Genomic DNA, 23,707 nt, shown 5'->3' with positions numbered 1-23,707 from the left:
TGCGCCCTACACTGGGGGGCATTTTAGAAATATTTTTGTAATAATGGTTCGTTTTTGGACTGTTTATCAATGTCAGTTTACACTATGACATCCCTTTATTCTTATAAAACCTGTGAAAGAGAGAACCTGAGGGATCCATTACCGATCCATTTGCTACTCTGCATGGTGTCGTTCGTAATGCTGTGACATGAAAGGTGTGATAATGCCATTTGGTTGACGCCAAGTCACTCCAGCCATGGTCGTATATTGTGCACAACCACAACCCACGACATCACTTCTGTCATTGCCATCTGTTCTTCTGTTGCATTTCTGTTCAGAACAATGAGTTCTTTTAATGGAGGTGATCTGAAAGACCCCGCACTGACCAACAAAACAGTTCAAGGAACTCTCAAGGATAATGTTTGTAATGTTTTAGTCAAATCCAAATTTCAAACGTATACATTTGTTGTCTGGCAGTGTACTTACACTAGGCGATAATGGCACATACAGACGTTTACAACTTTCCCAAGATCACGAGAATGGTTCTGACAAACCAATAATTTAGGATTCGAACCCGCGAATCTCAGTAATGAATTGTGGCACTTAAGACTTCCGGACCACCCGTGTAGTTTAGATTGGGATTGAAACGGTTACATGTGTTCTGCTAAGTTCAAGGTACGTGCACGAGAGACCTGGCAAATGCGTTTCTCCTTGAAACATCCACTTCACCACAGGCACACTGTGGTTAGTGCCCCTGTAAACTAACATGCTATTTACACGTCACTCATGAAGGTCAAACATGTATTCCTCGTTGTTAGGTCCGTGTAAAACTTCAGAACAGAATGACATTTGATGAAGGAACATGAAGCTCAAAGAATAGTACATCTTAAGTTATTTCGTTTTGAAAACTAAAATGTCATGATGCTTTGGAATCGTACATTTATAATAGTTAGTGACGGGGGATTAGGAGCGGGAGTCAGTTGGGTAGGCTTGGGATGTTTGTTATGGATGGAATATTTACTTGATAAACAAAATCTCATAAACTGTAATGAACCCATATTACCATGGAATCATCTATATGGCTAAGGTTGATATACATGTATCTTATCCGTAGAAATATGTTTATTTGAGAAGAGTAATTCCCCATGTACTGCATTTTTGGCGGTCCTGAGATCAAGATCATCTTCTCAGGGAGAATGGTGGCTCATGCAAAGGGCAACGACGTAGAGGGCTGTATAATGTCATCACAAAGGATTATAATGTACTGACGTTAGTGGCGGAAGGTTATACACGTCCACTGATGTATTGTGTTCTTAAGTGTCGAAGCTTACACTTCACTGATGTATTTTGTTCAAAAGTGTTGAGTCTTACACGTACACTGATGTGTTTAGTTCTCAAGTGTCGAATCTTACACGTACACTGATGTATTGTGTTCTCAAGTGTCCAGTCTTACACGTACACTGATGTATTTTGTTCCTAAGTGAGGAGGCTTACATGTACACTGATGTATTTTGTTCTTAGGTGAGGAGGCTTACACCTACGCTGATGTATTGGGTTCTCAAATGTCGAAGCTTACACGTTCACTGATGTATTTTGTTCAAAAGTGTTGAGTCGTACACGTAAGCACATGTATTGTGTTCTCAAGTGTCGAAGCTTACACGTACACTGACGTATTTTGTTCTTAAGTGTCGAGGCTTACACTTACACTGCTGTGTGTTTTTCAAAAGTGTCGAGTCTTACACGTACACTGATGTATTTGTAAGTGTCGACACAGACACGTTGCCCTCCTAGCATATCGCTAGGGGCGGTGGGATAGCCTGGTGGTTAAAGCGTTGGCTCGTCACTCTGAAGACCCAGGTTCGATTCCCCACATGGATACAATGTGTGAAGCGTTATGTTGATTTAATATCCATGGCTTTAATTTAAAAAAAGGAGATACTTGACATTTTGTTTCTAAATTGTGATATTTTAGTAGAAGGCCTCAAGCTGTTGAAACCCAATCAATCAGGAAGCTATTTGACAAACATTTGTTCACATCATGTGGGAGAAAGACCGCATGGGGTTGCAACACACTCCTGCATGGTATATGGAACTGATGAATTGCAGGGGAGCCGCTTGACAAACTATTGGCTGTGCACAATATCAGTCACTGTCAGGGCTTCTTGATATTTGGTTATTCTTACTGGTTAACTTACTGGTTTATATTGTTCACAATTCGGTCCGTCTGTCTGTGCACGTTATTATCTATACTGTCTTTGTGAGGAATAAATGTAGATGAAGAATGCTCGTTTCTCAGAATTAATGACGATGAAGTTATCAGAATTAGACTTTTAAGTGTCTTGTGATTTGTCCGAAGGGACCGGAAGTGCAGACGATAGATACATTTGGAACATTTCTTTGTGACTTCAGTTACCTAATAATTTATTACATTATTATGATAAGGAACCGTTCAGATTGAAAAGTGCCAAGTATCACTATTTGGAAAAGAAATGGGAACATTATCTGTGGTCGCTGGACTGATGTTTGGTCTCTGGTAGTGTCTAGTTCTTTCATCAAAAGAAGACAACTTTCTTGGAACAAAAACGTTATTCGTAAATGGAGCGTCAGTCGAGATCAAATTTGAATGGCGGCCATTTTTTGAAATGCCCACAAGGTTCGTCAGATGTCAAATATTGTTGGGGTCCTGCCTTGAATCAAATTGTTTTGGACATACTAACTGAGTGCCCAATTTTATACTTGTATCAAAACGTACACAATATTTAAGCCTATGGACTACAGGGTCTACACGTCAACCCAATGTAGTATACTGGCATGTTTGTCATATTTCATCCCGTAGTATCAGTACGTCAGTCACGTACATCCTTGCCGGTGAATGCGTTTCTCGAGAGGTGAACACACATCTATGCGAGCCACACTCTGGACGGCGGTATCACTGTTTACAATACCTATTTGCGAATCACAGCTTGAAGAGTATCGCAAATCCTATCATATATGCAGTTCTCAAAAGCTCATGCGTTATAACGTTTACAACTGTGAAATGTTGCTCTCAAGCACGTGTAAATGAATCTCCGAAATTGATCTGATAACTTTTTATACTTTTGGGAAGATCTCTCTCATCAATTCTCGACTATGGGATCGCATCGTTTTGATTACAACACGTAACGATGGTACTTTTGAGCACCCAAGAGGATTGTTTCGGAAGGTGAATATATATTTGCTAACTCACACTTGTTGAGATGGTATGACATTGACAATTCCTGTATTCGCAGTTGATTACATCACTCATCACCTCTCAGCGACCATGCATAAAGTATTTGTCGAAGTGAATCAACAAAAGCACATGTTTTATCACGACATGATTCCTTATTTGTTTAAAGTACTACTCATAAATAGGAAATAGTTACTGCAAACGCATTTACAGTTCATGTTTTGAAGGGCGAAAGCGTATATTGTACGACTGCTTCACCTTCTTTACATCAAAATAACATTGTGTTTGTTTGTCTGTTGTTTAACTCCGCACTCAGTAATATTCCAGCTACATGACGGCGGTATGTAAATAATCGAATCTTGACCAGACAAACCAGTGATTGATATCATGGTCATCGTTCCACGCAATTGGGATACCAGGACATGCATGAACCATGTCAGCAAACCTAACGAACCTGACCACCCGATCCTGTTAGTCTCCTTTTACGAAGGCCGTTACATGCGATTGTGAAGGTGCCACCGGTGGGGCAGGATCCGCTAATCTTTTCGCAAACACCTGATATTATCACTATTTGATCGTGACCCATAAACACATGCTCACGATATAGTCGGGATCGTACAATCGACTCTGCTGTTGGTTTTCCTGTTTTCCAACTTTAAGCTACAGAAGGTCTTAAGTCTTCAGTGATGGGATGGTCCCTTCCTGGACCCTCCAGGGTGCCATGGGCTGGTGCATAGGCCCCTCCTGATCCCTTTGACCATGCAAAACCCCATCTAGACTGAAACAATTCATTCACTTCAGCCAAAATGGGTGGCTTCCTCGGCGCCTCAAGGTGGACAGTCAGTTTGCACCTCAGAGGTTCTGTTAGCTTTCCAGGTGAGCTTCATATCAGCCCCATGCACCCTAGGGGACTGGTCACAATTCAAATCCACCTTCTTTCTCTCTGAGTGTCTTTTTTCAGGATTTGTGTAGACTTAAGACCTTCTGTAGGTTTAAGATCTCCTACAGGAAACCTTAAAGCTACAGAAAGTCTTATGATGGGGTGGTCCCATCCTGGATCCTTCAGGCTGTCATGGGCTGGTTCAGAGGCCCCATCTGATCCCTTTGACCATGCACAACCCCATTTAGACTAAACATCTATTCAATCTTTCTCACATTTCAGCCAAAATGGGCGGCTTCCTCGGCGCGTCAAGACGGAAAGTCAGTGTGCACCTCAGATCTGCCAGCTTTCCAGGTGAGCTTCAAACAGCCCCAGGCACCCTTCGGGACTAGCCAAAGCTCAAATCCACCTTCTTTTTCTCTCTTTTTTAAGACTTAAGACCTTTTGAAGGTTTGAGACCTATGATGGGGTGGCTCCTTCCTGGACCATGCACAACCCTATCTAAACTAAAAGCAATAATTCACTCTCTCTTTCGTTTCAGCCAAAATGGGTGGCTTCCTCAGCACGTCAAAACAGTCAGCCTACCTAGCCAGTGTATTTGTGAATTTCACCAGGGTGTAAGTTAGCAGGTTCATTGTCAAAACTGAATGAGCTATTGCTGTGGCTATCAAGGCAACAGTAAGTGTCCTCTCGCAATTCAAAGAGCAGTCTCTTTCTAATAACAGACGATTTAAAAGGCACATGACCCCCACTAACCGTGCAGATGAAAGACCCTTGCCAAGACAGGCCTCATAATTAAGATCGCTTATTTTGTTCAAATCATTGTGATTTTTTGTTCAAGTTTGTTTGTTAACATTTTAAAAAAAGTCAAAATACGAAAAATATGTTTTAATTGTTTTCCTCATGAACCCCAAGGCATAGAAAGCTGAAACTTTTTTTATGAATTATAATGCCTATTAGTTGATAAGATGATACAAGTGTTTCAATGCATCACAGTCAGCAGTCAACTTTTTATGGAGATGCATATTGTTCCTGGAACAGATCTCCAGTTTAAAAACAGTACTTGTGTAAGCTGTGATTATTTATTATAACTCATGTTATTATTCATAAGTGTTTCTATATATATGTTTAAGATCTTAGACTTAGTCCTTGCCATGAGCATACATTATATGCCCAAATCATGTCTAATGAATTCTGCTTTTATTAATTATTTTCAAGGCAAGCAAATTCTGTACGAAGGATGCAACTCTGCACAGCTAATTGGGGCGCCTTTGACAACTGGGCCCCCCTGAGGAGGCATGAAGACACACACTTAGCCATAGTTCTGGACAAAACTGAAACAGATTGCTGGTTAGTATTGTCAAATGATTAGGTACCTGACAACCAGGGCAAATACCACAAACCGTCTTATTGAGTGAGTGAAGAGGGTTTAACGCCGCTGTTAACGGTATCCCAGTTATATCACGGCGTGTCAGCTTAATGTGGGAGGAAAGCCCGAAGGTCTCAGGTGTTTACCATTTCGGGTACGGGTATTGTGCTGACAAATCTAGAAACATAATCGGGGCGAACCGGGATTCGAACCCACAGTCATAGGTTTCTGGCGTGCCCAAGGGACGTAACTCTGCACAGCGAATAGACAACTGGGCCACCCGTGCCCCAAACTACTTATTGCTCATCACAAGCTTTACTAAGGTATAGATTTGAAATTGTGAGGTTAAGTGTCATATTTTTTATCTTGTAGTTTTTTTCAAGAACCGTTTTGGGCTAATCGGGTAGAAGAAGTCCTTATCACCAATGATTTTAAGGACGAAATAACTTACGTGGTTGTGAAAATGTTTTGCCTGAGTGGTTGGGTATCATTGTACCCAAGCTTATCCCATGTATCTTTTCTTAAACATCAGAGTGTTGCTCAGATTACCTTGTGTGTGTTGGCGTGAAGGAAGCTATTGCATACATTTTGACGGATATGCTGAATCTTCAATATCTATGAAGAAGTAAAATATGGATGTCCAGGAAGGGGCGTCCACATCGCTTTGGATTCTGAAGAATAATAAGGATCTGTGTGGAACTTTGTCCATAGTGATTTGTGGGTCAACTGGACTAATTATGGGTATATGGATTTTATCTCCATGAGGAGACATTTCCTGGTTGTTGATTATGTTATGGAAGTTTTATGACAACCAACTTGTCACACTTAGTATATTGTGTCTAAGAAAGTATGATGTTCGGGAGTCCTTGTGGTAACCTGGCAGTTATTGAATGTACACTTTATTTTTAAAGTGAAATCCTGTCTTAAGGTACATGCCATTTAAACCGATCAACTACTTTGATATCTTTGCACTTTTGTTGTGGTTGTACTTTTTGTCTACCTCCTGAAATGAGAAATATGTTTGCACCACCTCTGTCCATATATTTGTAATCTGACGTATATGAATCAATGATGTTATTCCAGTTTGCTTGCCTTTTCAGCCTTATTGTCATACCATTTTGACACACGATATATAATAAGTTGTCTATGTGTGTTGATATGGTATATACGGAGGTACATGTTGGTGTCGTTGGTGTCGAGTAGAATCATTATTACTGCACAGAATGGCAAATGAAATCTGTGGGTGGTGTTGTTTTGTCTCACACCTTTGAAACTTCTTCATGTGTAATTTATCATGCAGTGAGAATGTCTTGTGTGTCTTGTGGTAGATTTTGCTATTTAGGGATGTTTTGAATTTATATCTTTGTCTGTTTCCATGGCAACAGGTTTGCTTTTGACTCCTAACTTCTTGGTATTGTTTTGTGAGTTCAATTACTGCTCTTGTATACCGAGAAGCAGATTAAGTTGGACTTAAAGTAACAGTTTTGTTCTTTTTCATTTTTGGGGCCCGGGGGGATTTGTCATCTTTGTCATTTGTGACACTTGCGTAAAATGTACTACCAAAATCATTGTGAGTTTTAGGCGCCCAAGAAACCTATATGTAACTTGTAATATACTAATTCCAGGACTCCAGTCTCAGGACTTCGTCAACGTACCGCTGTGCATTAAGGTTGCCATAGATAGCAACGAGCGGTATCTTCTTTTCATCACAGACATCGGCGAACAAGACACGTTGCCATTCGCGCCGCTGCCAACGTCGTACACGTCGAGCCCGCCACAGTCTTGGCGATGTTTTGGACCAAACGCCATCCAGTGAATGGTCCAATGCCAACAGCACGCAGTCTTCACATTGTTTGGCGGCTGACATGGTGACCCAACGCCGTTGCTGCCAATTCCATGACTGTGAGGAACCGGTTGCGTAGATGCAATGTTCGCAGATATCTTATAAGGGAGTGGTTACACATTCTGCCATCGACGGTTGCTTGGTCTTGGTTCTTTTTAAACGAGTGTGCTGCGTTTGGGGCAATTGTTTGTTATTTTAAACTCAAATATCAGCATAAGGTTCTCCGTGGTGTATGGTGCCATTTGCTGCTCTACAACTTACTTCGTATTTGAATACAGGAACACATTACACCTTGAATCAGTGGATGTCTACAATCTGGCTTCATAGACAGTTTTCACACTGACATGATTACCATGATCATGTATATTTATGGGCAGATGCATAAACACTGCATGAATGTCCAAAAGATCATCTTTGGTCTTTGAAAATCCAAGTGAGTGTTAAGTTTTCATCATTAACAATTGCACAGATGTAGTGTTGGGCATGTATAGTTGTAAGTCAAGACAAGGACACGGATTCAATTACCACGTGAATATGGAACCAATGTGTGCAGCCCATTCTTGCAGTGATTCGACTGGTATAATATTAATATTAATGTTTGGCATTAAAACAAGTTATTACTCATTTAACAGCTGCAACACTTCATTTTGCTATATATTATAAATTGGCATACTCTACTTATGTTTCAGGAGACACAAACTTACATCAGTTTAAACTGTACGAAAGGTATTATGTATAACAAAACGCCACATGCATACCATAAACACAAACCTTATTGATACACATTGGGAGGTGGGGAAGGAGTGGCTGGCACATTTTGCACTCACATACACATCACCATCCCTATAATGCATTACTACTATTTGTAATGCCATTGGGGGTACATCTTCATCCCCAATATAACATTACTATTATTTATAATGACTACGGGGGGGCTATCTTCATCCCAATAAAACATCACTACTATTTATAATGCTTGTGGTGGTCAATCTGTAGCCAGTGAAACATCACTAGTATGTACAATACGTACGAGGTCTATCTTCATCCCTAAAAAAACATCCCTAGTATGTATAATGCCTGTGGGGTCCATCTTAATCTCTATAAAACATTACTATTATTAAAATGCCTACGAGGTCTATCTTCTTCTCTAATAAAACATCACTACTATTTATAATGCCTGTGGGGTGTAACTTCTTCCCCAATAAAATACCTGTGCTTAAACCCCAATAAAAATTAGTAATATCAATAATGCCTATGGGGTCCATCTTCAACCTCAATAAGACATCATTACTACTTATAATACCTGTGGGATCTATCTTCAGCCCAATACACATCATTACTATTTATAATGCATATGGGGTCTGACTTCATTCCCAATAAAACATCACAACTATTTATGATGTCTATGGGGCCCATCTTCATCCTAATTAAAGCAACCCAACTGTTTATAGTTCCTATGGTGGTCTATCTACAGCCTAATAAAACCTCATTACTTATCATTATGCCTATCTTCAGCCCATTAAACAATCACTACTATTTATAATGTATATGGCATCTATTCAACCATATTAAACATTTCTGGTGAGATTATTCAGCAACCCAACAAACGAAACTTATTACTATTTAGGATGCCTATAGTAAACGCTACTGAACTTGACAAGTTCCACATGTCTTCGTTCAGATTGAGGTTTTATGAATGAAAGATGATTCAACAGACAGCACCTCAGCAACAGTGTTGTTATGAGTACGAGTGTGAAAAAATAAAGAAATAATTACTTTAACATTCATTTTATAATTTATTTTATTTTTAATATATTCAACACATGTTACCAGTATTTATTTTCCAAGACCAAATGACAAAAAGAATGGTGACATCAAAGAGATTACCATAACATTCTTGCCTAAAAATTACAAAATCTTTCAACATCAATTTGTCATAAACAGTTCACTTTGTTGATTTCACAGGGATGCATTGATGTGATCGTTTCTTATTCAACAATGAAGTCACAGGCTGATTGTCCCGCAAACAATGGAGTGCCGGCCCATGCTGTATGCTGTCTTAACTCGGCAGAAGTATGATGCCCTTCCGTGTTTAGGTGAGATGCAGTGCATCAGAAACAAGTGTCACGTGGTCACATAAGCTCCGCCCACTCATGAAGTTTGTAGATTTAACACCACTGTATGTTTAAGGGCACAACAGATGGAAGATAGAGACCTGTGGTCAAATAAGCCCCTCACATGATACACTTTTTATCACACTATACCAATCAGGGCAATTTCCAAATAACATCACCCGATGAGCTTCCATCGTTCTCTAAATCTATTTGTTTGGGCTGAGGAAAATTATTAACATGCGCCCTTTGTAATATTGAAATCTTCATAGATCACGGGTAAACAATCAGAAATGCATACCGATGTTGCCTCATGAACACACGTAGGTCCATTCTCTGGATTCGTCAGTCAGCAAATCGATTCAATCAGTGGACGTTAAAGATGTGTGATCAGCATTTATAACTGCATGGATATATCTGCGGATACCTTGTTGACGTTTCATGCTGCAGCTCACCGTTATATCTAATATGCCTGAGGCATTGAAATTACAAATTTTAAACGAAACAACCATAATTTACTTTCGTAACATCATCATAATAATGGTGGACACTTCCTGATAACATCTTTAAATGACATTTAACTACAAATGTTACAAATGTTCAAATTTTACTGAGGACAAGCTTGGTAACGGTTTTAGAATCTACACCGAAAAGACGCAAAAAATGTTGATCATCCATACTCTATTTGCTTACTTTGTTTGTTTGTTTTTTGTTTAACGCTGCACTCAGCAATATTCAAGCTATATGACGGCGGTCTGTAGATAATTGAATCTGGACCAGACAATCCATTGATTGACATTATAAGCATCGATCCACGCATTTGGGATACGATGACATGCATCAACCAAGTCAGCGAGTCTGACCACCCGATCCCGTTAGTCGCCTCTTACGACAAACGTAGTCTCCTTTTACGGCAAGCATTGGTTGCTGAAGACCTATTCTACCCCGGATCTTCACGGGTAATGTACATACATCCTAATGAGACCAACGAAATAAAGAGAAAGAGAACACAACGCAGTCTTCTCTCCTTGCACCTGAAAAGTGAAATTCACAATCTGTAAAAAATATATTAATGTGTTGTCACTTCAATTTGTATATAGCGCTTTGACAAGGAGTACTAAAGTAGGGTTTGAGAATTCATTTGAACTTTGCCTTGGATGGTGTTTTACGTATAACGTGAACCATAGTTTGCCCAAAAAATTTTCATTCCCAAAATTGATGGGTTGAGTGAGAAATAATCATTGACGTGTAAAGCTTTTAGCACCTTCAAAATCATACTGGAGGTGTGGCGCAATCGTGATGTGACTCTTATCATGTAGCAGCAGATGTTATCCGCCGCTCACGTAAGTGATCTTCGCACCTTTGTGTGAAGTGTATGGAGACATATTTGCATTGCAATATTCGATGCGCAGTATTGTGGGTGATATTTATAAATGTATAATTTGTTATGGTCAAAATATCGAAAGTTTAAAATAAAAGTTTATTTGCACTTTAGTCAAGTCCATCGATTTCAAAAGGCTGAAATGAAAATACAGCTGAGGCGGATACAGGGGCTCGATAAATTGTTATGCTGGAGGTAATTTCTTCCAAAATTAGACGCCTAATCGCACAATCCCACCCCTCCGTTCTTATCCAAGCAAGCCTCCGTTCACGACCAAAAGAGAAGGAATCCTGACTACTGCGTTAAACAAAAACATATAAGAAACATACAAATTGTCACTGATCGCGGTGTCCACAGATATTGTTATATCTTCAATGTTTCAGGACACATTTTATAAATGAATGCAAACAACATCTGAAGAAAACAATATATGAAATTTCGGGGATAATACATTTAGTCAAGAAGTAGGCATCCACATGGGCGCCAAAACTTGGCCCCTTCTTGCTGCACTATTTCATAGTGATTCATAAACACATACTTATGATACAGTCGGAATTTTATAATGGACACTGCTTTCAGTAGAGATTTGTCATTAATATGGACATGTTTTTTTGTCGTTTTAAGATTTACAATTCCTATGAAAAGGAGCTTGGGTCAAGGGCTTGTTTATGTTAAATATTAGAAAAACGCTCTATGGAAACCTCTAAAATTATCTTTCTTCATAGATTTTTTTCCATATCTAGGCATACAGTGTTGTTTAAACTACCATGTGCAAGTTTTGTGAAAAGGTTTGATAACGAGCTGTAGGCAAATGGTATTTGAAAACGTTTGTGAAAAATATTTCAGCCACCTTCAGAACCGGACATGGAGCTTGGGTGCAATCGTTCTATGATTCTTATCAGTTCAGTTCAGCTTATTTCTCTGAAAAACCACCAAGCCTTTTGTGATACTCATTGAAGGTGTTAGTTGTAATCGCTTTGATCAGGATATTGAAACATATGCTACATTATGCTTTTAATAAAAATTGCCGGCAGCAATGCTACTAATCAATATTGTCACAACTTGCCGTCTATATAAGAGGCACAAACTTTAATCAATTCGAACAACATCATCTGGTATCCGGCAAGGTAAGAACACTTGGCAAAACACTGATGCATAATTATATTTTTGCTTTGGGATGGTACTTAAAGACTGAAGGTAGCCTGGCTTCATTAATTTTGATCTTGAGCTGCGGTTGTTGAAATAACAGCAGACAATGACATTGACATGTCTTAAATATAGCTCAACAGCTACAATTGTTGAGCAAATAATCAATGATTTGTAGGGGGAGAAGTCATTTGGGAACGAACTGATTTGAACGTTCATTGGGCAGAGCACTCTTTGCTGTCCATACGTATAGGTACCATGTATACTCTTGAAAAAGTAGGGGGTGCTCGGAAATAGCTTACACTTTCAAAATTGTAAGCTATATTAATTTTTAGTAATGGTTGTATGATAATAATGAACGAATTGGGAACACATTACAGCCGTTCATGAAGTATGACAGTAAATGTTATGACCGCCAACGATCTTGAAGGATGGTATGGGTAAGAAATTTTATAGTTGACATTTTTGAATCAGTAGTAGGAAAAACCCGCCATGATTTGTCAAACATTCATTAACTCGACCAGGCATACTGCGTAGGAGTCTCCCAATGGCGATTTGCCTGGCCTGGCCAAGTTAAAACAAAAACATACCTCAACTGTTTCCATAGGGTTTGAAAGTGATGCAAAAAATAGTATCACGCAAGTGCTACGCCATGATGTGGAGACGTCGTAACAGTAGTGATTGTAGGAGGTACAGTCTTTTTTAATGAACAGCTACCTGAATCCCTTTGTTCTAAATCAGATGCATCTGCCTATCAATGACACAGATGTCAGGATCTAATCCAAGGAGAGGAATTTCTATTTGGATCTACGTTGTCTGTTGATTTGCAAAAAAAGGAATTAAGTGTTTCATTTCTTACAGAATGCATAACAGGGAGTGTGACCTCGAAATGTGTGTTTTATACTAATTAATCAAGTAATCTATAAAAATACTTTAAATCGCCATTTAAGACCTGAAGCTTATTTTGTGGTTCTACTGTGTACTGCGAGGTTCTTACTAACTTAATCAAACTTGGGTACATGTTCGTATAAGCATTTAGTTAAATCTAGTCTGTACTTCATTTATTAGTGTATCCTTGATTTCGAGAGAAATATCAATAAATAGAATGAGATGTCAAATGTTTCACTGATATAGTGTATAACGTCAACATTCCTCTAAAGATGTCACCTATAAAGGTATAACAAAATAATATTTATTTCAATTTTGAATGTTATTTATCAATAATCGTCACAAATGTTGATTCTATATGCCAATTGGAGAAGGTTGATGGCAACGTATCTTACATGATACAATACTGTGCACCTTATGTGGTTGAAAGACATCGGTGACTAATATCAATGTTTGTTTTTATGCCCTATATCTTCATTAACAAAACTGATAGGTACTTTAATCATGAGTAATAAATTGATGACATTCTTTATAGCATAAATGACAAATTAGGCATTTCTTTTCTTATTTCGCTTGTAATATTTATATAGAATACCAAGCGATTTGTGATTAAATAAGACAATATTATATTTACAGTGGCTAAATTATACTAATCAAAGATTGCTAAGGATGACATTTTTATTGCAACATGAAATTATGATGTGAAGTCATATTGGAATAAAACCTGGTACACAATGTAACAAATGTTGTATTTGGGATAACACTTTCTGAGTAAAGTACAGATTCTCGTACTTTTTGGAGTTGAGTCCCGTCCGGGATTCGAACCCACACAGCCAGAATGAGGTACCTATTCGCCAGCACACAAAGTCAGCAATCTAACCCTCTCAGCCACCGAGTCTTCCACAAAAATGAAAGTCCGACAACTGGTAGTCTAAATAACTTACTTTGTGTACCTGCAGAAAGAATAGAAATTTTAACATCCCAAAATGCCTTTAGTTTTCCAGAAATATTGCAGTTTGGCTCTGGAAAGGAGCACGGTGCTGTCATGTCGCTGTTTACCTTAATTGTATGTGTACACAGTTATGTTAACACGGGATCATGTATCTAAACATCAAGGTGTACGTGTAGGTCAGGGTTTCGTTGTCTTAGCTTGGCTTCTTTTTGTGTACATAAATGACTTTATAACTGAGTCTCAGCAGTTAGATACAGGAATGTATATGTAATGTAAGTTTTCCATGCGTGTTACTTGCTGATGATACTACACTTATCAGTTACAGCCCTAAAGATCTACAAACAGCTTTAGGTACAGTTGTTGATTACGCATCCAAATGGCTATAAACTTATAATGCATCGAAAAGTAAAATAAAAGAAGCAATTATTGTGAATGCATGCTTATCATTTTGGAGATTTTGAAATAATTGTGTTTGATAATGTAAAATAAACAGGCGTTGTTCTCTAATGTTCCTCTAAATTTTATATTTAAGAGAGCTGTACAAATAGCAAGGCGCACTGTTAATTCCTTCCTCTCTGCTGGTCCATCTGCTGGTCCATCTGCGGCACACTAATGTAATTGTTTGATTATTTTGTTATTTAATTATTTTATTACAAACTTTTGATGCTTTGAGAATCGTCGGATTTATGTAGAGGAAATAAAGATAGTACATTATATTTTTAGCTGTGAATATATAAATAGGGGAAATCTCCCACATTCGCAATAAACTATTGCGCTTGATCACGTGGAATCAAATGAAGTTTCTAAGACAGATATTTGCTTTTGCAAGTTACCAGCTGTGCTTCAGAACACGATAATATCATCTGCAAATAATGAAAGAAAGAGTTGAACAACATCTGGATGTAAGTGTATACGGTTTGTACAACTGTTAAGGATTTCTGATACTAATTCATTTATAAAAACGAACTCAATAGATATCCTTGGCGCACGCCAAATTTGCATTCAAACATGTCAGACATTAAACCCTTGCCTCGTACACACGTTTTAATATTTTCATAAATACATAATAATTTTAAGATTTTGGAACTAGGTCCACGTGCAATAATTTATACCTGTGTACAGAATCAAAGGATTTGGAGAAGTCAACAAATAATGCATAAAACTGTTCCCCTTTGCTTGCTGATATAGTGCTGTATCAGAGATTGCAATCTAAAGAAATTATCAACTGTTGAGGATCCTTTCCTAAATCTAGCCTGCGATTTAAAAATGTTATCCATGGTACTTGCCCAAGACACAAGTCTCTAATTTAATAGTAATAAGCAGTAATAGAAGTAAATATGTTACTGAAGATGCATAACAGAATTATCCCTCTGTAGTTGACATAATTTGACGCACCTTCTTTATGAAGCGAAATTAAAATACCCCAAAACCATGTTTCCGGGAAGTACTACTTATCAAACATCACAATAAATAACAACTCTTAATATGGGACAAGTAGATGAGCCGAATGCATAAATAATTCATAAATCGTGTCATCCATTTCAGGATGTTTATTACATTTTAGATTATGATTGCCATTTAAATATATTTTTTGTAAATGAGTGAGAGTGTGAGTTAATGCTTTACGTCACATTGGCAATATTTCAGCCATATCGTGACGTGAAATTATACATTTTTAATACATATATTTTAACTAAATAAAAACCTGTCATCGATGGACAGTAAAATTACTAGAATATCACAGATTGATATTTAAAACTAGCAAACAACTATAAAAAGATATCACTATAAATAACGGTGCAATATAAAAAAGGGCTATAGATCGCCAGCAGCTGAAGGTAGATCAACATACTAAGGATCATGGGGACTTACAGTGCTTTAGCTTCCTGCATGGAACCCAGCAGGATTTACATAATAACTTCAGCAACTAGCGATTGTACGCAAAGTTAGCCACAATTAAAATTACAAATATACTACGTTTAAAAAGTCTAGTAGGCAGAACTATTCTTCGAATGACATAGACTTACTATATCCTGTCAGGGGGACAATAATTTTACACTACGTCAACCCCCTTTGAGGATACTGGCAATAACAAACTCAGATATTTATTCATTCTACCAATTTTAAAAAGTCATTCATTTTATACAAGACATTATCAAAATTTACTATACACTTCTATTTCTTTTAAAAACTCAATAATTAAATGAGAATAAATATTGTTAGAAAGATCCTTTAGAGATGTAATTTGAAATATCTATCCCTTGTGATGGCAAAATCAATACAGTCAAGCAGGACCGTGATTCTCTCATCACAAGGGATACAAAATGGAGGATCTTCATCTTTTAATAAATATTCGTGACTCTATCTAGTATGGCCAATACGACATCGTCATAAAAAAGACCTCTTTAAATCTGGACTGACAACCCAAGTAGGTGTAACCGATATTTGGTTTAATGTCATGTAATTTATTGATACCTACTTGAGTGTCCCACTTCTGTTGCATTCGACCTCTAATGTAACATCTAATAACAGGTTTGATATCGCTGTATGGAATTAGAAGTGGTGTCACAGATTTGCTGAGTGCTGCTTTCGCGGCAGCATCGGCCATTGTGTTCCCAGTGATTCCAACATCGCTGGGTAACCAACAAAAGACGATGTCATATTGGCCAGTAGCAAGTTATTATATAATTCAATAATTTGGATTAAAAGTGGATGGTTACATGATATATTTTTGATAGCCTGACAAAATGAGAGAGAGAGTCTGAAAATAATACAAATTGCTTATGCTTAGATTGTTTACCAATATATTTTAGAGCTGTTAAAATGGCATGGGATTCGGCTGTAAAAATGGAACAATGATCTGGAAGTCGTGAAGAAATAGTCCTGGATCCATGACAGTGGCACTGGCAACCGCGTCACCAGCCTTGGATCCATCTTTGTTTTGTCAGTTTTATTTGTGTTCCGCAACTGATTAAATTTTAGTTAATGACAGATCAACCTCTGGCTGTACCAACTGCCATGTTGGAGAAGACAGACGCTGAGTTGGAGCTTTATTTTTAAGATCGATATTAGCAGCAGAAATAGCAGGTGGTAGACCGAGTGGAGGAATAAGGGATGGCTTTTAAAGGGATATGTCCCCATAGAGAGGATGAAAAACGCAACCATATGTAGGATTAGTTTGATTTGAATAAAGCTTGGTAATATACTGTAATGAGAGTTTTATCCGACGTTGATTAAGTGATGGCTCATCAGCCTCCACATACAGACTTTCGAGAGGGGATGTTCTGAAGTCTCCAAGGCAAAGCCTCAGGCCTTGATGATGAATACTATCTAATATTCTTAAGTTCCTTTTACAGGCTCCATCATAGATGATGGATCCATAGTCCAGTTTAGAACGGATGAGTGCTCGGTACAGTTGGAGGAGGGTTTTCTGATCCCCTCCCCATTTTGAATTTGAAACGACTTTCAGAAGGTCAAGGGCCTTCAGGCATTTATTTTTCAAATATTTTATGTGTGGTAAAAAGGTCAGTTCGTGGTCAAAAATAATGCCCAAGAACTTGGCTTCTTTTACAACTTTAATAGGAGTGCTATCCAAAACTAGTTCTGGGTCTTCATGTGATTTGTATTTTCTAAAAAAATGTATACAATTCGTTTTTGATTTTGAAAATTTAAAACAATTTTCTAATGACCATCTATGGATTTTATTTAGACATAACTGTTATTGTCTTTCAATAGTATGCATATTTATACCACGACACGAAATGTTTAAATCATCCACGAATAAAGATACATCAATGGAATCATTTTAAACCTTAGATAAGCTGTTTATTTTAATACTGAACAATGTGACAGACAAAATATTGCTTTGTGGGACACCTAATTTTTGTAAGAGGCATATTGAGAATATCCTCTGTAATACCTTTATTGAAATCTATGTTGGTACAATCAACTTGTAAAATACTCGGAAAGTCGTCGGGGCATACATCATGTGTGCTCACCAGCAAATATAAATCGTCATTGTACGAGAATAACCAGCCTAGATTTTCTGCCGAAACAGATTCCATTTGGCGTAAAGGGCCTAATAGCTAGTGATTTTTTTATATATTTTGAACACAATTATATATTCAAATATGATGTGCATCTTATAGCGCTATATTTTGTTCAATATACACAATCAATGTCTATTTGTATTGGTTAATCTTGTAGCCTTTTTGCGTTTGTTTTCCTCAATATATATATTATCATATCTGTATGACGATTGCTCCATAACATAGTTTATTACATAATCTTCACTGTACAAGTACATATTCTGTATTGTGTTGCGTTATACCCTATTATCGATTTGACCACATGTAAATATATGCACGTGCAATACACGCATAATTTTTAAGATGTTAGCAAAATTTATCTACTTTTTGCAAATTCGTGCATGCTAACATTTTATTTAAAATGCGAGAGCGTCACATACGCAATAAGGCATTACGATATACGTATATGCCCAATACGTATTACAAACTGGGTAACACAATACAGTCCAACTCATGGTGATTAAATCTGAACCTGGTTATTACGCTGGTATTTGGGACCAGAATATACAGATCACGCTTAGTATTGGTTGTCTTTGGACTGCACCTGAACCCATGCTTCTATCAACACTGATGTCGTGACGATGTCGTGTGGGCTGCACTTCATGATGTAGTCCTCTTCACGTGGAACTGCTGTCAAATTGGCAGGTTACCCAATTATTGTGTCCATATGACATCGATGTTGTTTCTTTCTTCCATCTCCGATTTGGGATTTCCTCACACATCACGTTGGTGGTTATCACATGGGGGATAACACTTTATAACAGTTGGTTATATTTATGATCTCTCTTTTGCCAACACATTGCTCATTTCAACCTCAATTCAAGACTTTGGAAGAAGTGCTAAGACATGTACCATATCTTGACTCGGCCAACGGGATGCCGCACTCATCAATATTATTAAGTACATTGTACGACAGTTATGATTTGTTTGTTGTTTAACGCCGCACTCAGCAATATTCCAGCTATTTGACGGCGGTCTGTAAATAAGCGAGTGTAGACCAGACAATCCAGTGATTAACATTTGAGATACGATGACATTCATCAACCAAGTCAGCGAGCCTGACCCTGTTAGTCGCTTTTACGACAAGCATGGGTCACTGAAGACCTATTCTACCCCGGATCTTCACGGGTCACGACTGTTATGAGTGTAAGAATAATCTTCCGTAAACCACTCCATTGGGCGTGAATGTAAAAATAGTGGTAAACATTGGGTGTGAATTGCAAAATAGTGGTTAACATTGGGTGTGAATGTCAAAATAGTGGTAAACATTGGACGTGAATGTCAAAATAATGGTAAACATTGGGCGTGAATGTCAAAATAATGGTAAACGTTGGGCGTGAATGTCAAATTAGTGGTAAACATTGGGCGTGAATGGCAAAATAATGGTAAACATTGGGTGTGAATGGCAAAATAATGGTAAACATTGGGCGTGAATGTCAAAATAGTGGTAAACATTGGGTGTGAATGGCAAAATAATGGTAAACATTGGGCGTGAATGGCAAAATATTAGTAAACAATGGACGTGAATGGCAAAACAGTGGTAAACAATCTGCGTAGCACCCGCCCCTCACACAATTTGCCAAATAAAGTAAGTGTTTGTTTGTTGTCTTGAGCTGCACAACAGTAATCCTGCCATATGATGACAGCCTGTAAACAAACGATTCTTGACCAGACAATGCAGTGACACGATAGCGCGTTTCTGATGTTGTTGAAACTTTAAACGGTATTCCTTTTGCTGCCTACAAGTGCAGATATTAAGAACTCCATATTTTCTCTCTCCATTTTCAGATGCGTTTTCTGCTATTGACTGTTGTTGTGGCCCTGGCTGTAACTGACGTGTCGGGCGGCAGATGGTGGCGCAGAGTCAAGACAGGAGCGCGCGTACTATGGCAGCAAAACAAGGGAAGACTACTAAACCACGGTACATTCCCTCTTTATGCTGAAGAATAGAGGGGTGTATGTAAGGTTCTGAGCCTCACTACGAAAATTTATAGTACACACTAAATAGAATGCAAGTACAGTATTAAGTACAATACTTTCCATGCTTACAACCTGCATTATAACTTTTCAGCAACCACTCGTGGCATTTCATTGTTCCTATGCAATCGTTCTAGAACACATACTTGGTTTCATCAATAGTGGCATCTCTGCATGACCGCAAAACAATGCACAATTATTTTGAAGGAAATTCGCGAATAGCAGATAAAATGATCACTTAATTTATCCATATATGTTAGGCGTAAAGCTACTCTTGGCTGGACGAAGTATTGAGGATGTCGATCTGAACGGCGATGGTATCTTGAGTGAGGCTGAACTAAAGCAGCACATGGGGCAACGTGATGCTGATGACTTGCTGCACGTTGCAGATGAACACGGTAGGTATACCATTATTATGCCTCAAAGTCAGATTGACCAATCATGACTACTGACCCCACATGAGTCAGTAAAAGTCCAAGATAGTTGTCAGTTAGAGCCGTTTTGGATTTTTACTGACGGTATACGGGCTCAACACCCACCTCATATATTTCACATGATAATTCTGGTACAGAAATTCGTTATTCGACGATGTTTTGTGTTTTAATATCATTACTTTTGATGTGCGAGAACGTTAATGTTTTTTATCACGTTCGTGACTTGAATAGAGATTATATAAAGTTAAAAGTATCAACAAGGTTTGGCCTCTGGGGTTTGAAGTGTAGTCTCCCTTTGTCCCTTAATGTCTCAGGTTGAAAGTGTCAAGTTTTGAGTTTTAAGTTTGGACATGACATGTGCGACAAAGATACCAAATACTCTAAACTTTTCGTCATAATACATTCGTTATGGTGTCTTTAGTTGCCGTATACGGTGTCATATAAGATTAGCAGTTAAATGTGACACCTCGCCCAATAGTTTTCTTCTAGCCTAATATGACACCGTATACGGCAACTAAAGACACCATAACTAATAATATGCAAAAGTAAAAGTATATCATATCATAGTGACCTTTGTGAAGATCCTGACACCAAATACTTCTCTCAGACTTTGGTATCGCATAGGAGTAGAATACTGACCAGGACCGAAGTATTGTCTATCATGTCTCCGTTAAATTTAAAATTTAGCCTCGGCGGAAGCTGTGTGTTTTACGATATGGTGAAATGTCTGGTTTAAAAAAGTAACAAACGCCTGGAGAAGTGTTACACTGTATACACAGTTAGGAGTTTCAGTATATCTTTGTATTTGGATTACAATAACACATGTCACATTTTCTGTTCATATACATGACTATGTGTCACAATTGTGCAGGTGATCGTAAAGTCACACGTGACGTTATGGAAAGATACGCACATGAAGCACTCCTCGACACAAGCCAGTGAGACTGTTGAAGGTATGTGCAATGTGTATTGTATTTATACCCGTTCACGTCACCGCATTTTTACTTTAATTCCATTGATGAGTAAAGACGCCTCCCAGCCATGAAAAGATTGACTCACATTAGCTTATGTTTTTAACAAACACATTCTTCCTTATTTTGTAAGTTCAAATTATAATACATATCATATGTCTTCTATGTTGACATTCAGTAAAAAAGTGACCCCATAACAGTTTTGCTGCTGTTCAGAAGCACATTATCACAACTTGAGTTTTCTGTTTTAGGTACCGAAGGAACTCGACATGAATCACATGTAATCAACACTTGAATTTTGAATAAAGTGACGTCACTTGCAATTATACCGCTTTAGCCTGTTCAATGGTTTGAATAATGTAAGTAGCATGTAAAAACACTTGTATTTATTAGACGAGTTTGAGTCTTTATGGAAACAAACACTGTGTGAAAGATGGGAGCTTACCCTTCTCGCGAACACCTGGTGTCATGACTAATTTTCAGCGATCTGTCCATTTTCTTTTGAACGCGTTGTCGTCTTTTGCGCCTAATGTAATCAAAGTTTGATGATAATCACAGTCACAAAAGTTTAAGTTTATTTGTTTAAGAGATTTTCTTTTCTTAATGCTGTGAATGGTGAATGGCCACATAATGTAAAACATATGCGTTAATTTAGAAAGCGTGTACGAAACCCCTGTTGTATTCTTGGTCAGAATTACCGCCACCGTGGTATAGTGGTAGAGCGTCCGCCCAGAGAGCTGAAGATCCGGGATTCGTTCACCAGACGCGTCACACCAAAAGACGTAAAAATATGGTACTTGTTGTTACTCTGGGAATTGGATGGTCAGGCTCTGTGTCTTGTCTGATCGCGTCCATGATGTGGCTGAGCCAAAGTCCGTTATTGACAGGCCACCGTGTGTAAACTGATAGTATGCTATATGCTGCAGCATAAAACAACATACACTCAATCACATATTCTTTAAACCGTCGGCAGTCTTTGGAGGCCAGTAAACGCGGGACAACTGACTTATCGTATTTCTTCAGGTACTGTGATCCTTTTTAGAAAGGATAAATCATAATGTGAGAAATTGAACTTTTGACAATGGGGAATCGGTTGTTGTTAGTAGTGCATAATATGTGAACAGCCTGCTACCATTTTGATCACAGCTATTTTAAACAATTATAGATACTGTCAGATATGGGCCAATATAAAGGATGAACTTGTTGAATGTCTTGTAGGTTAAGTCAGTGCATGATATTGCCACTGGCAGAATGCACAAACTGAAAAAGAACCATAATTCTAATTACAATCAAGGAAGTGATTACGGGGCACTTCTGATCTGGTACTGACTTACTCTGGTTTTATTGAGCTATACTAATTAGCTTTAGTTTTTCATACTCCGTTGTTACTTGTAATCCGTTGGTAACCAACCTTCCCGTGATTGTCAAGCTTAGATAAAGTTTCTTGTATCCTTTTGGAATCGTAGAATTTCCTTGCTCAGTCAAAGTGGATGAGTCTTTAATTAATTGGAGTAGTTTGATATTCAGACGTTCTCGTCTATTTTATTGTCGAAGGGACTCATGTTAGGGACAGACTCTTGTTTCCCGCTGTTTAACCCTGCCGAGGTTATTCACTCATTAGAGCGTTGAGTTAATTAACTCAGGTGGTAATTGGTCCCAGTCGACTTAATTTTCTGTCTACGCATCTTGTCGGTATCTTGTCATAGTGTTGTTTTAGCTACTCTCTATTTATTACTGAAAAATACAGTTGCTTAGCTAAACCGCTTGTGTATTTGCTCTGATTATTTAAACAGCGATCATTGTCAGTAAAGATTTGGTTTTGGATCGTATATATTGTCGACCATTGATACAATTAGCTGTTAGTAATAAACCTGTGAACCTATTACCACATTTACAATATTACTTCATTCTTTTTAATGACACCCCTAATCATTGGAGCACAGCTCCGTGACAATAGAAATACATAAAAAACGTTTTGAATGCCTTCAAAAATGCTGAATGCTGTAACTCTGATCAAATAACTTTTGATAAAAGAGTCGTATGACATCTTCGAATTAAGAGCATGCTCGACAGAACATGGCTGTGTATTGTAAGGGGCAAACGACCCAGAAAGATGACACCGGTGTGTGGTTAAATATGGACGTTTGAGATCACTTCAACATGTCATTCCCTTATGATTGGCCAAACAGTCGTTTGTACGAAATAGTATGGTCCGAATCAATCTCCCATTGGCAATTTGAGGGAGTCCCCGCCTTGCCCAGTTCGAGTAACGTAGCCGGTGGTATATGAAGCCTGCGCACCTGTCTCTCGATCACGTCCCATACGTGCGGTATGGGGCAAAGGCCGGGACCCACGCTTGGCCATTGCGTTTTGATGATGTTTTCCTGCTAGGAGATACACAGTTGCGATACATGCACGGCGGGGAAGCGTAAACCAGCATAGCGCAAACGGGAACACATTACAACCGGTAGTGAAATAAG

The 23,707-nt window shown here is 38.2% G+C and overlaps 1 protein-coding gene across 1 annotated transcript; it reads left to right on the top strand.

Annotated features, from left to right (window-relative positions):
* Window positions 1-11,843: 11,843 nt before the first annotated feature.
* On the top strand, window positions 11,844-21,550 carry LOC139474117 (uncharacterized). The gene is made up of 5 exons (XM_071256990.1): window positions 11,844-11,898; window positions 19,634-19,766; window positions 20,083-20,220; window positions 21,128-21,209; window positions 21,479-21,550. Exons 2-4 carry the CDS (start codon window positions 19,634-19,636, stop codon window positions 21,196-21,198), a joined length of 342 nt encoding a protein of 113 aa, XP_071113091.1. The 5' UTR covers window positions 11,844-11,898; the 3' UTR covers window positions 21,199-21,209; window positions 21,479-21,550.
* The last annotated feature ends 2,157 nt before the right edge of the window (window positions 21,551-23,707 follow it).

The sequence above is a fragment of the Haliotis cracherodii genome, unplaced genomic scaffold (assembly GCF_022045235.1).
Source record: "Haliotis cracherodii isolate W230 unplaced genomic scaffold, xgHalCrac1.p SCAF_3, whole genome shotgun sequence".
NCBI classification, from domain to species: domain Eukaryota; kingdom Metazoa; phylum Mollusca; class Gastropoda; order Lepetellida; family Haliotidae; genus Haliotis; species Haliotis cracherodii.
Note: the sequence above shows the minus strand (reverse complement) of the source record. Positions and strands in the feature narration are given on the sequence as shown.